At 50.2% G+C, this 14,589-nt stretch overlaps 1 protein-coding gene across 9 annotated transcripts in view; it reads left to right on the forward strand.

Annotated features, from left to right (window-relative positions):
* Positions 1-14,589, forward strand: part of Vwce (von Willebrand factor C and EGF domains) — a 42,354-nt gene continuing 27,765 nt past the window's right edge. For 8 of the 9 annotated variants that reach the window (XR_015626949.1, XR_015626950.1, XM_087563626.1 and 5 more), the window contains exons 1-9: positions 1-1,320; positions 3,738-3,832; positions 3,915-4,004; positions 4,662-4,790; positions 7,959-8,075; positions 10,639-10,755; positions 11,496-11,624; positions 12,977-13,398; positions 13,478-13,571. Coding sequence is in view for 7 of the 9 variants with exons in the window: in XM_087563626.1 (XP_087419752.1) it covers positions 1,211-1,320; positions 3,738-3,832; positions 3,915-4,004; positions 4,662-4,790; positions 7,959-8,075; positions 10,639-10,755; positions 11,496-11,624; positions 12,977-13,398; positions 13,478-13,571 (1,303 nt within the window). In the remaining 2 variants the exon portion in view is untranslated. 9 annotated transcript variants of the gene reach the window in all.

Raw genomic sequence — 14,589 nt, forward strand, 5'->3', positions numbered from 1 at the left:
CACACAAAGGCTTATTCATAACTCGGTGCTTCTAAAGCCATTCAAGTTGGAAATAACAATTAGCCATGGCACTTCAACATCCAAAAGTACTTGAAGTTTTCTTCTTATTGCAAATTAAGGGTCCAGGACCAACAAGCATCAAACACCTAAGTTAACATTTGCTCAGCCACTAAAAGGCAAGTGTCTGTGGGAAAGCACCTAGCATCCAGGTCACAGCAGCCTGAGTCAGAACCGAAGGACTTAAGCTTGTTTGGGAAGTAGTCTGAAAATGTAGTTTTTAAAAACTAGCTTAGTTGGTTTTTAAAGGTAGTGAGTTTCTTATTCCTAGGAGTCTTTACACAAAAGCTTGACTAATCCCATCTGGGTAGGTTTATGCAGGACCCTTGCTACCAGAACAAGGTAAAACTTGACCCTTCTTTCAGCTTCCTCCCAGCTAGATCTTTCTCAGTTCTGTCACTTTACAGTCTTCAGCCTAAAACCTCTTTCTACCCTGGGCCAACTTCGAAGGAGGTCAAAATGGAGTCTTCTAGTTCTGTGTCCCTGGCTCCCATGCCAACTGCCCACTGCTTTCTTCCCTCCCATGTGAGCCAGGAAGCTGTCAGCGCAACCATGTGACTCGCACCAGGTAGCCTGTGGGTTCAAAACAGGCTAGTGTCCTTTGGCAAGGAAGCAGACAAAACCACCACCAGTACACTATCCTGACCATCTGCTAGGTTTGGGGACAGTCGAAACTGCCTAGCTTCAGTGCCACGGGTTTGAGTGCCCATAAGTCTCACCTACTGAGAATACAGATGGATTGGACTCCACAGAAACCCAAAAACCTGGTTCCTGAAGTTTCTTTCCAACTTGGTGCGAAGCCTTCAGTCATTCTGTGGAAAGCTACTCCCAAATCCAGGCTGGGGGTGTGGGCCGAGGGTGAAACCCCGCCTTCGGGGTCCCTGATCTTTGCTCCCGCCCCAGGCTCCACGCCTCCCGGAGAGGCACCGGCGGGCGGCGCTCCTTTTGTGTGTTTCTTTCCAAGGTGCAAGTACCCCCCACCCCCAACCGCTTAGGCAGTCCTCCCCTAAACACCAGCCCTCTCCTCGTCGTCCTCAGCCCCCTGCCAGCTGTGGGGGAATCAGATCGCTTCCAGGAGGAGGGACAAGGTCCGTAGCCCCCTCCCTGGTGCGGGGCCTGAGCCCAGTAGAGTCCAGGACCTCTGCTGCCAGTCATGTGGGCTAGACTGTTGCTCCACATTGCCTACATCTTGATTCCGTTGCTGGGGTCTTCGGCCCGAGGCCACACCGGGAGGAAGGCGTCAGGGCACTACTCTGCGGAGAGGTAAGAGCCTGGTGCCTCTCAGCGGCCCAGCCTTCGAGCGCCACGGCGTGGAGCTGGAAGGCACTGGCAGAGGGCAGCTGCTGGACCTGTATCCTCAGTGGCGTGGGCGCACCAGGGGTCTGGACAAAGAGACAGTAGTTTGTGCCAGTTGGGTGGCCCTGCTGGGGGACTGCTCTGGCTAGGGAATCTGGGAGATGGAGATTCCCGGCTCCAAGTGAATCTTGTACTAAGGGAGTGCGCTGACCTTCTGGCTAGGAGACCCCAGCATATGCCATTTGGTCTCAACTGCCTGGCTTTCTTCCTTGGTGGTGCGGGGCCTCCTCCGCTTCTGCACAGGTTGCTTTGGGGTTGGGGGTTTTCTTAGTGTCTCTTGCTCTCTGCACCCGGTGGACCTTGGAGCTACCGGTGGCTCAGGGTTACACTTTGCTATCTGCGCATGTGTACACAGGCCGGGGAGGCCAGAGGCAGCAGGCAGGAGGCGTGTCTTTCCAAACCCAGTGTTTTCCCTAAGTGCGACTTAGTCCTCTACTATACAGGGGTGGTGAGGGAGTGGTGATCGTGCGCGTGATGCTTATAGCAAGGGAACACGGTGTCAGCGGGTGGTCTGGCCCACAGCCACCATCTTCCCAGGGGCGCACAGCAGGGGCAGCCCTGAAGGAAGGGTTTACAGCTCAGCACGTGGGTTCTGCAATCTCTTGCAGTTCCTGCAGGCTCAGTTTCCCACCACCTGTCTCCCTGGCATCACCATGCCACACACGAAAAGCTCCTTGGGGCTTTCTGGTGGGCACCCTACCCCTGCTTGTCTGAGGGTGGAACGCCTCCAGTTTCCACAGGCACCCTACCATTTATCACTTCGATGGCGCCTCATGTCCCTTTCAGAGCCCCTTTAGGCTTAGCTATTTAGTTTTCTGTGGATCCCTGCAGCCAGACTCTCCTCCTCCTCCTCCTCCTCCTCCTCCTCCTCCTCCTCCTCCTCCTCCTCCTCCTCCTCCTCCTCCTCCTCCTCCTCCTCCTCCTCCTCCTCCTCTCTTCCTCAGCTGTTGCCATTTCTATGTGTGTCGTCACTGTCGGTCTGGTTTGTCTTGATTGGTTTTGACTTCTAAGAGGGAAAAGAACTTGGCCCCAGGGACATCCCCAGCAAACTTTTCTGTATTGCCATGGTTCCCCCTAGGTTTCCACATTTGTCACAGATTATTAACCCTAAGAGCCAGGCAAATTTGTCTTGTCCTATATCAATTGTGTCTGATACATGGACAGGCATAAAGGGTGTACTGTTAGTGGGACGACATTCCCATCAGCTCTGAGTATGTGGTCAAAGTCATCTGGAGCCTATCGATTTGCCTGGATTTGTAGTCCTTGCTCCAGGGCTCCAGGAGGTCTAGCCCTGGTTAATCTCCCCTCTAGCCTATGCTCAGGCTGTTCCGCCTGTCTTTATTGCCCTCTCCTTCCTCCTTTTCATACTAAGTCTCTGGTCTTCCTTCTCATGCAGCAGGGGAACGGTCCTTCCAGTGACCCTTCCCTGACTCTCTTCAAGGCTCCACAAGAGTCCCCCTTAAGCTCAGTTCCCATCACCTGGGTCCTGGCTGTCCTTTGAAAGTGAGGTCAGTAACATGGCCTTACGGACTGACCGTTAGACACTGGCTCCAGATCACCTGAAGCTCCAGAGGGTGCGGTCCAGCCTGGGTACCTTATTGACATCCTAGGGGGATGCCACTCAGACCTGCTTTCTCTCTTACCAATTGAGCAGTCCTGAGGTACTTTAGACGTAGATAAGAAGCCCTTGTTCTCGGGGAGTAAAGAGGATATGGACAGGGAAGATGTCATGAAATTAGCAAGTAAACGAGTATCCTAGAAAGGACTGTAGAGAATAGCAGAGCAGGCTAAGGTCAGCGAGAGAGGCTTTGGGGAAGGAGATGTGAACAACCTGAGTGAGGGATGAGAATGAGTGTGTTAGACGTTTTATTTCTGGGTGTGGTGTGCACACCTTCAAACCCAGCACTCAGGAGAGAGCAAAGGCAGGTGGATCCCTCTGAGTTCTAGACTAGCCTGGTCTGTATAGCAAGTCCCAGACCAGCAAACCAAAACAAGAATAACAAAAAATATAGTTATATAGCCCAAGATGGCTTTGAACACATTAGGTAGCCCAGCCAGGCCTCAGACTTGTGATCCTCCTGTCTCAGCCATCTGAGTGCTGAGAGGACAGGTCCCCATACTGCTCGGCTACAGTCTCCCTTCTTCTTTTCTTCCTGCCTCTCCTTGATTTCCTTCGCTCCGTGTTCATAGCTTATATCTGTTCTCTTACACGTTTGTCTGGCCTGCCCCCGGGGCGATTGCCGGCCATGTAGACCAGTGGATGAGTTGGGAGCATCTCTTGCTCTCTTCATACAAATTGTGGTGAGTGCTCTCTTTTCTCGCAGGCGTCGTCTGGGTCCCCATGTTTGCCTCTCTGGCTTTGGGAGTGGCTGCTGCCCTGGCTGGGCCCCTTCCATGGGCAGTGGGCATTGTACCCTGCGTAAGTACCCATCCATCCCCGCGACCCGAGCCTTCTCAGCACACACCAGTGCCTGCTCCCTCACCTACCTCTTTCCTTTTAGCCCTCTGCTCCTTTGGCTGTGGGAGTGGCATCTGCATTGCCCCCAATGTCTGCTCCTGCCAGGATGGAGAGCAAGGGGCCACTTGCCCAGGTAACTGGAATGGACAATGGCTGCTGGGGGACCACCAAAATAACATGAAGGTTCTGTGCCCGGCACTGGGGACTTGAGATAGGTTCTAGCTTGGCATCTTCAAGGCACCTTGTTTGGTAGGCATTCTCATACCTATCTGACCACTGAGACATTTTGGCTTTTTCTGGGTCCCAGTGATATATTAGCTGCATGTGTTGCCACTGTGATAAAATAACTGAAAAAGCGATTTAAAGGAGGAAAGGTTAATTTTGGCTCAGAGTTCAAGAGAACAGTCTATCAGGGTGGAGAAGGCACGGTGCCAGAAGAGGGAGGCAGCTGTTCACACTGCACAGGCAGGAAGCAGAAAGATTTGAACCCTGGTGCCCGCTCTCTTTCCTATTAGATCGGCTCCCAATCTATGGAATCTTGCCTTCCGCAGTTTGTGTATCTCCCCATCTCAGCCCAGTCTAGAAACTCCTTCAGAGACAGGACTGGAGGTTCTCTCCTATTTAATTGAAGATCTTGTGAAGTTGAATTAACCATCAGCATGGCTAGTGCCTCGTAGAAGTGGGTGGGAAGCCGCTGCAGCGGAACTCTGCAGGAGGTTCTCAGGACATCTGAGACGTCAGGCTGACACCTGCTCTGCAGCTGTATCCACACATACCCTGTTTGTTTTAGAAGCCCACGGATCCTGCGGGGAGTATGGCTGTGACCTCACCTGTAACCATGGTGGCTGCCAGGAGGTTGCCCGAGTGTGCCCTGTGGGTTTCTTGATGACCGAGACAGCTGTTGGTATCCGGTGTGCGGGTGAGAGGCCTGGAGGTGGGGGAAGGGGGAATGGGATGGTATCTCCTCCCTGAGCCAGCTAGAGTCCAGTGCCTGGAAGAGAGGGGCCGGGAGGCATGCACCCTGAGGATCTATTCCTCCTGGTATCACACATGCACTCGTGGACAGGAGCAGAGCTGGGATTGGGGTTACAGGTGATCCAATAGTGGCTGTTATCAGGGAGTTTCCAGATACGGGGCAGAGAGACAAGGACAAAGAGAGCTCCAATAAAACAGGGGCATTGAGTAGGAAAGTCCACAGTGCTGGGCTCACAGAGGGGCATGGAACCAGGATCAGAGTCAGCTGACATTTGGAAGCTGAGGGAACTAAAAGTCAGTAATTATGTTGTCAAGGTGTTATTTGTTTTGTCCTTTTAAGTATTGGGATGGCTTAAGTTTTTAAAAATTATTTTATGTGTATGGTATTTTACCTACCACATGTACCATATGTGTGCTGTGCCCTAAGAGGCCAGACGAAGTCGTCAGATCCCTTGGAACTGAGGCTGCCCTGTGGGTGGTGGGAATTGAACCTGGGTCTTCTGCAAGAACAAGTACTCTAAACAGCTGAACCACCTTTCCAGCCCCTATGATTTGTTTTCTTGGTTTTAAAAGTCACTCTACACAGAGCCTGTGACTTTTACCAGAGGTGGTTACTGTGACCAGTTTCTTGTCCATTTCTTTAGAGGCAAAGCCTGGTTGTAGGTGGTTTTGGTCTTTTGTTTGTTTTTGTATGTGCAGTGTACACATGTGCATGTATGTATGACCCCAGGCATGTGGAGGCCAGAATGAACATTGGATTCCTCCATTGCCTTCTGCCTTAGTTTTGGAGTCAGGGGTCTCTCGTTAAACCTACAGCGCATTGATTTGCCTGGGCCGGCTAATGAGTTCCAGGGATTCAATGGTCTCCATGCCCTGAACCCCCATGCCTTTTATGTGCTGCTGGGGTGTCTGAGCTCTTGTTTATACAGCAGCCACTTTATCAACTGAGCCATCTCCCTTGTCCCCTTTTGAAGGGTTTTTTTTGTTTGTTTTGAGAGAATATTAAACTCAGTAGACCAGATAGGTTGGTCTCAAACTCACAGATCTGCCTGCCTCTGCCTCCCAAGTGCTGGGATTTAAAGGCGTGAGCCACCCCACCTGCCCTTTTTGAAGTTTTAACAGCAAACTTCACTTTCTCTCAGTGAAGACTGAAGTGAGTGAGAATTCATCTGGAAGCATTTGAAAGTAAACAGGATGTTGAAAATGAGTATTTTTCTGGAGTCCTAACCAGTGTGTTACTAATAATGAAATGTTTTCTCTGTTCCTTTATCTGGGTCTGTAATGGTCCTGTGTATAAATGTGTACAGAAGGCTATGTGTGCTTTATAAAATGAGGTAATGACTCCTTGTAGCTGGTCTTTGCTACTGTGTGAGTTCTTTTTTTTCCCCACTCTTTATCCCCTGATTTCATTCTTTAACACTAGATAGGAGACAAAGAAGGAAAAAGGAGAGAGAGAGAGAGAGAGAGAGAGAGAGAGAGAGAGAGAGAGAGACAGAGAGAGACAGAGAGAGACAGACAGACACAGAGAGAGAGAGAGAGAGAGAGAGAGAGAGAGAGAGAGAGAGAGAGAATGAGATCCCTGAATCTAATTTCTTTCACTGTAACAACTGTTCCAGCCTATCTGCTTAGGTCAGCTTCTCCTGCCTCACCTGTCTCCTAACTGTATTTTCTGCCCCAGCTGCCTGCTCTCACTCTGCTAGCCCAACTCTCTTCCAGCTGCCTGTGCCTCTCACTCAGGGTGTTTGCTGAGGCTGTTTCTGGGATGTGACCCACGTGGTTTTCAACAGCAGGGTCCCCCCACCCCCCTTTCTTTCCTTTTCTACATTTTGGGCTATTTTGTTTATAAAAACATTGAAAGACTGGCTGGAAAACTGGAAAAAAAAATATGGGTGGAAATGGAGAAGCTTGAGAATCAAAAAGTGGAAGAAAAATGTCAAGAAAAGGGAGAACAAATAGGTTCATTCCCAGGGACTGAACCAGAGACAAGGTGACCACCTGGAGTCAGAGCTGGCCCAGAAGCGAGTCTCTTTCAAAAGCGGAGGAAGATGTGGAAGGGAATTGCACTAGCACAGTGAGAGGAGGCAGCTGGTTCTGAAGGTGAAGTTAGGAAATGGTTGACTCAGGAGAAGCTGAGCTGAGCAGAGGCTAGAACAGTTGTTATAGTGAGGAGCTGCTAATGTGGGGGAAACGGGGAGGAAGGACGATTGAGGCAGACTCTTGAGGAACTGTGGGAGGAATGGCTGGGAGAAGGGACTGGGCTGGAGACTGGGAGGAATGGCTGGGAAAGAAATTAGATTCAGATCTCTCTCTCTCTCTCTCTCTCTCTCTCTCTCTCTCTCTCTCTCCCTCTCTCTCTCTCTCTCCTCTTCTATTCTTCTTTGTCTCCTATCTTGTGTTGGGGGATAAAACCTGGGGGATAATGGGTGGGAAAAAGAAGGACCCACAAAATAACGAAGACCAGCTACGGTTCCTAGATTTTAAAACTGAATTTTAGCTTAGCAATGGGTTTCAACTATCCCTCCTCCCCCATTTACTTACATGCATGTGTGCCCTGAAGTGCATGTGGGGGACTGGAGCCCAGCTGCTATCCCTAAACCCTCAGATCCTTCCTCACCCACACAGGCCTCTGCTGATGCTCCTGGCTTTCCTGGTCTCACACTCTCTCAGGACGCACCTGTTGTGGCAGGTCATTTCCGAGCAGCACATATGTCATCCTTGCTGGGCTTTAGAGTGGCCACACAATGTCTGACAGTCAGTAGCCCCTCTCTGAGTCTCCTGCTCACACCTGGTGTTTGGTGAACATCTATCAGAATGACATAGTTCACTGGGCCCTGTCATTTTGGGGACCTGAAGGTTGTCACACAGAGGCCATCAGAATGGTTCTGCTTCAGTCCTGCTCTCCCCACTCCCCCAACTTGCCTGCATGGGTCAAGAGTAAGAGCTAGTACCTCTGTCCTTTTTGTCTCCTCTTTCTGGGATAAAGATGGCTCATGGGCAAGGCACTATGCGGATTGATGCTGCATCTTCCTCATATAAGTTTCATGTGGGGTCACTTTCCCCAGAGTCATGGCCATGGTTAGAATGGGCTGTTCGAAGGGTTTTCTTTTCCCAGACATTGACGAGTGTTTAAGCTCATCTTGTGAGGGCCACTGTGTGAACACAGAAGGTGGCTTCGTATGTGAATGTGGGCCAGGCATGCAACTGTCCGCTGATCGTCATAGCTGCCAAGGTGAGTGGGTAGAGGTGTTGGGGATGGTTTCTATGCCCTGCCAGCTCCCTTAAGATACATTCTCCAGCCATAGTCCTCTGGGAAGGATGCTGTGTCACTCATGCTCTACTGGGGAAAACAGGTCTACTTGCATCCATTCTTTTAGGAAGAGGTAGAGTTAGGCTTTGAATCCAGCATAGTGGACTCTTAGGTTTGTTTCTTAGAGACAGAATCTCCCTACACATCCATGGCTGTCCTAGACCACATTATCCTCAAACTCACAGAGGCTCACCTGTCTGACTCCCAAGTGCTGGGATCAGAGGCATGTGCCACTATGCCCATGGCCAGCATTCATGGTGGACTTGCTCTGAACTAAGACACTGTAAACTCTTCTGTTTGCATCACAGGGAAGGTTGGGATGAAGGAATGGTCTCAGGGAGCACAAGGGGCAAGTGAACCCAGGGGAAGGGGTATCAAGATGGAGAAGGGAAGGCCACAGGCTGTGGGTGGTTCCATTGGAACTATGAGAGGAGCCTGTGATGGTCTCTGTCACATAGTGTGTTTGAGGTGTCCTCCTGCTCTGGTACTAGTCCAGGTTCGGTGGGTATCTGTAGGACCTCCCTCCAGTCTGGTGGTTTGGGAAAGAATGGGTGCCCAGGGAGAAGATGGCTTCCTTTGGTCTCTTCTCTGCAGACAGAGTGTTACTGTGCAGCCTAGTCTGACTTCCACCTGTCACTCTCCTGCCTTTCGCTCCCGAGTACGAGGATTAAAATTGTATACCCCACCACGCCTGACAGGGTGACATCTTTTACAACACTCATCCTTTCCAAGTGAGGATGCTTCTTATCACAGTCTCATGCAACAAGGCAGAGGAGACAAAGTAAGCCCCTTAATTCTTATTGCCTCTGCACGGGAAGTTCCACAAAACACAAGAAGCTTGAGCTGAGGTCCCCTCTCTCACCACCATTCTCTGCCCGTCCTAGAGAACCCTGCTTTCCCAGTCTGCTTGAGTTGCCCTAACACAATGCAGCTTAGACCACAGGAATTTGTTCTCTCAGTCCCCGGTCAGCCAAAGTCCGAGGGCAAGGTACTGACTGGCTTTGCTGTGAATTTTTCTGGCTTGAAGAAGATGGTCTTGTTGTGTCTCACAAGATGGGCAAGACAGAGGGGCAGAGGGTGCTCTGGTGACTCTTCTAAGGTCATTAATTCGTTAAGGCCCCACCTTTGTGATGTCATCTAATCCTATATCTCAAAGCACCTTGGGAAGTTTGCTTTCAGCATGGGTTTTCAGTCTGGACATCTGTCCCTCTGTCCCTTTATCTCCCTTAACCACATGTTCTTACATATGCATATATACAGGCACCTCAATTACCAAATGCACAGGCTGGGTACCAGGCTAAGCACTTTCCACGTGTTTTCTCATCCTATCTGCACAGTTTTAAAGTTGCTACTGTTTATCTCCATTTTATTGATAAGAGCACTGAGGCTTAACAAAATTAAATAATTTACCCACAATCACATTGGAGCTGGGAGTCTGGTCCCAGTTTCTTCTCCAGTTCCACACATTTCTTTCCCACAAACAGTTGATTGGACTTAAGGATTTTCCCACATCGGGTAAACAGACCTGATTTTGTTTTAACGGCTGCTTGGTTCTCTGTGGAGCAAGTGTTCCACATTTTATGGGTTCTTCTGCTGATGAGTGGAGCTGGGGGTGGGGTGGGGGTGGGGTTATTTCTAGTTCTCTTGCAGCTTCAAACAACAGCTTGGGTGATTTTCTACATAAGAGGTTCTGAGGAAGAAGGTTTTAAAGAATATTTCTTTTATAAATATATATTTTTTACATATATTTCTTTTATTTATTTATTTATTTATTTATTTATTTATTTATTTATTTATTTTTTCGGAGCTGGGGATCGAACCCAGGGCCTTGCGCTTCCTAGGCAAGCGCTCTACCACTGAGCTAAATCCCCAACCCCCATATATTTCTTTTATATCCAGACAAGAGAGAAGGACATTCAGGGTAGACAGAGCATGAACCCAAGCAGTCTTATAAGAACAGGATTTGCTTAGATGATGTGGGGAACTAAGGAAGAGTGAAGCTAAGGGCTGGGAATGACTGCACACACCTTTGTCTGTGTAATTTATTTTTCTTGCATTTAAGTGTGCATGTGGGGGGGGTCAGAGAACAGCTTTTGGGGGCTCTTCCATCACGTGGGTCCGAGGGATTGTACAGGCTTTGAAGGAGTCACCTTTACCTGCTGAGCCATTTCACTGGCTCCCGTGGCTATGTTTAAAGGTCCCACAAGTGCTGTTATGGAGGGAGGGCCCTGAGAGGTTTGAGCAGAGATTGGTCTATCCCAGGGAGCCTTGGGTGAGGACCTTCTGGAGATCATACGAAGATGGTTCCGGAGGAACACAACACGGGTAGAGGGCACCGGGAGGCTGTGTCTGTTCCTCAGCCTGGGCTGGGGTAAGATGGTGGGGGTGGAGACCATCATCACCCTGAGTTGGGTGAGAGAGAGGGATGAGAGGATTCCAAGTCCCATGGAGAGATGGCTGCCAGCTTTGCCTTCTCCCCTCACAGACACTGATGAGTGCCTGGGAACACCCTGCCAGCAGAGATGTAAGAACAGCATTGGCAGTTATAAGTGCTCCTGCCGGGCTGGCTTCCACCTCCATGGCAACCGACACTCCTGCATAGGTGAGAGCTTCGGCCTGTGGGTGGTACACTTAGGATGCCAATCAGGAAGACGGACAGGTCAGGCTGGAGCCTAGGAAGACCAACATTTGGATCTTCCAGTCCCATGGAACCTTCGCTCAGAGTGTTCCCATCCCGTGGTTGGTGTCTCTTTGCCTGGAAGACCCCAAGCTGGGCCTTTCCTAGCCGTCTCCATTTTCAACCTGCTCCCAGATACAGATCAAGGTTTTCAGCTCATCCATTTTCTTGGCTGCCTTTGCTTCTCGGGGTAAAGAAAGTACTTTATGTTTTGGTTCCTTTGGTTTAGAAGGAGACTACTGTTTTCTCAGCCCATTAGAAATTTCCAGATGTTTGGTAATCCCTATAACCAAAAGTGGGGTCCCATGAGCTTGAAAAAGACCTTGTACTAGTGGGTTCAGGATTTGTCTTGAACCTGCTTTGGGCAGCACAGTGAGTAATGAGACACTGTTTACAAAGAAATGCCAGACAGCCGAAGATTTGGAAATGAGATTCCCACCAGGGTTGAGCTTTTAATGGTCCTGGGATGAGATGTACACCCGCCCCCTGAATGCATGGAGCTCCCAAGAATACTGTCAATAGATACCAGCCCCATTCCTAGCACTCTGAGTCACATCTTGTAGCCTGGATGGACTCTGTAAGAGAACTCTCCCAGTCTTTTGAGTTCAGGAATGGGAGGAGAAAGGGCTCCATGGCGAAGGTAAGGCAGCAAGGCTCTCCCACAGATATAAACGAGTGTCGGCGACCGCAGGAGAGAAGAATCTGTCACCACACCTGCCATAACACTGTGGGCAGCTTCCTATGCACCTGTAGACCGGGTTTCAGGCTTCAAGCTGACCGTGTGTCTTGTGAAGGTGAGCTCCAGGCCCCAGCCCTGCCTTCTAGCTCTTAATTCGACCTTCTCACTACAAGAGCCCACTCCATAGATCTTGTTCTCCTGGCCCGAAACCATACCCTATAGATCCTGTGGTAACAGACTTCACCTCTAACCACAGCCCCACACGCCCACACCAAACTTGTTCTTTAAATCCTCCCTTTTTTGCTTTTTTTTTTCCAGTTCTTTTTGTTTGTTACATTCAATACCCCACTTTCTCACTTTCCCTGTTTCCTTACTTTTTAAAAATTTATTTACGAAAAATTTTTATGCATATGACTATTTTTGCATATTTATATGTGTGTGTCTGGTGCCTGTGTAGGTCAGAAGAGGCTGTTAGATCCCCTAGAACTGGGGTTACAGTACCATGTGGGTGCTGGGAGCCAAACCTGGGTTCTCTGCAATAGCAACACGTGTTCTTAACTACTGAGTCATTTCTCCATCCTGGCTTTTTTTTTTTTTTTTTTTAAATAAGAAGTTTGGGGTTTTAAAAAAGATTTATTTTATCTGTATTATAAGTGTTTTGCCTGCTTATTACTATGTATACCACATGCTCCAGAAGGGTCAGAAGGGATTCCCCTGGGCGGGGGTGCTATGGAGTGTATGTAGCTGCTGGGACCTGAACCGGGTCCTTTGCAGGAGAAGCCAGTGCTCATAACCTCTGAGATGGCTCTCCAGCCCCACCCTTCGACTTTATCCAGTCCTTTCTCCTTTCACTGTTCCCAGCCATTGCCTACAAATGGTAAAAAGGAAAAACAAAAACAAAAACAAAATATTAATAAGGGGATTCTCTGTCTTTGTGATGAGGGGCAGTGGATGTTCATCTGTAGGGAAAATGCCCGTTCAGTCTCCAGGTATTTATGTGGGGGCAGGAGCCTCCTCCCCGAAGGTGACTGACTGTCTATAGTGCCGCTGGAGGGAAACCTCTGCTGACCCCTTATCCTGAGCCCTAGCTCCTCTGTAGGGAAGCCACAGCTAGGCGGGAAGCAGGGGATATACTGAAACCCCAGCCCATAGCAGTTGGGGAGAACTGTTTCCAGGATGGACCCTTGAGGTCTTCTAGCCTCAGGAAAACTTGTGTTCCCTTGTAGCTGTTAAGGAAGAGCAGCCGAATCTTGGGGGCTGTCGGACCTCCTTGTCACTGGCTTAGGATCTTTTCTTGCCCATTAGTGCTTTCCCAGCCTTCTTCCCTTGTGGCTGTCACTGTGGCCTCAGTAGTTTACGGTCAGTTACATTATGTTGCAGAGGAAACCCGTAGACCTATTTAGGACTCTGGAACCCCACTTCCTGCCCCTGTTGCCTTCCTCAGGAGACCCTGTGCTTCCATTTCAGCTTTCCCGAAGGCCGTTCTGGCCCCATCTGCCATCCTGCAGCCCCGGCAGCAGCCTGCTAAGATGTCCCTGCTCCTTCCTGAGGCAGGCCGGCCTGCCCTGTCCCCAGGACACAGCCCTCCTCCAGGGGCCCCAGGATACCCCACTGGAGTTAGAACCATCAGTCAGCCATCTGCCACCCAGGCCCCACCCACATTCTTTGCCACACAGTTGACATCCACCCCATTGCCAAGTTCCTCCCCACTGGGGACCCTTGGACCACCCTCACTTCTCCACAGGGAGGTTGTAGGGACCCCTTCCTCACCTAGGGGTCCTGAAAGCCCAAAGCTGGGAGCAGGGCCCTCTTCCTGCCGGCACCTAGGAGCCACATATGAATCAGGGAGCCGCTGGAGGCAGCCCGGGTGTTCTCAGTGCTTATGTCAGGTAGGTATGAAGCCCCCAGGCTGCCCCGGGGGAGTATCTAGGCTCTGCCCATGGCTGCAACTCCTGCTTGTGCATCCAGGATGGAGAGGTGACCTGTGGAGAAGTAAGGTGTGACTCTACCTGTTCCCATCCAATTCCCCCGAGCGAAGGAGGGTGCTGCCCCTCTTGCACTGGTAAGAGTTGATGGGGAGGAATTCAGCCCTGCTCTTTCTTCCTCTAGCCTCTTGAAGTCCAAGGGCTATTATTCAACTTCTCCCGCGATCAGGAAGGCTGATTCTGGTTGGAGGTTCATGGGTGGGGCCTGAGAACATGGAACTCTACTAAGCTCCTTGTGCTGCTGCTGCTGATTTGGAATCTCACTTTGAGAACCGCTTGTCTATGCTGAAATACTCTTCAAAGAGAACCATACATCAGGCCACTTTTCTTGGCTTGCCCTGCCTGCTTGCTTGCTTGCTTTCTTTCTTTCTTTCTTTCTTTCTTTCTTTCTTTCTTTCTTTCTTTCTTTCCATCCTTCCTTTGTTGTTTCACTCCTTCCTTCCTTCATCCTTCCCTCCCTCCTTCCCTCCTTCCATTCATCCTTCCTTCCCTTCCTCCTTCCCTCCTTCCTTCCTTCTTCCTTGCTTCCCTCCTTCCTTCCTTCCCTCCTTCCTCCCCTCCCTCTTTTCTTCCCTCCCTCCCTCTTTCCCTCCCTCCTTCCCTCCTTCCTACCTTCCTTTCTTCCTTCCTTCCCTCCCTCCCTCCTTCTCTCCTTCTCTCCTTCCTTCCTTCCTTCCTTCCTTCCTTCCTTCCTTCCTCCCTTCCTTCCTTCCTTCCACTGAGTGTACATGCATTCTGTTGATTGTTTCTTTCCCCTGTCCTACATTGCTGGAAGACAGTCATTTTACTTCCCTCCCATAGGCTGGGGCTGGGGCTGGGGCTGGGGCTGGGGCTGGGGCTGGGGCTGGGGCTGGGGCTGGGGCTGGGGCTGGGGCTGGGGCTGGGGCTGGGGCTTTGTGCTTGCCTAGTGTGTGTGTGAGGTAAGTCCTAATTCAATGTGCAGCACTGTAAAACCAAAAATCGTTCCAGGGTTTGCTGAGGAAGTGCCTAAATTGCTGTCTAGAGATTATTTCCGTTTTCTACCATGATCCACCTGCATATGGGACCCTGATGGAAAGAGCTGGGTTCTCTTTATAACCAAGATTTTGGGTCCTT

This window comes from Rattus norvegicus, chromosome 1 (assembly GCF_021556685.1).
Source record: "Rattus norvegicus strain SHRSP/BbbUtx chromosome 1, alternate assembly SHRSP_T2T, whole genome shotgun sequence".
Taxonomy (NCBI): Eukaryota; Metazoa; Chordata; class Mammalia; order Rodentia; family Muridae; genus Rattus; species Rattus norvegicus.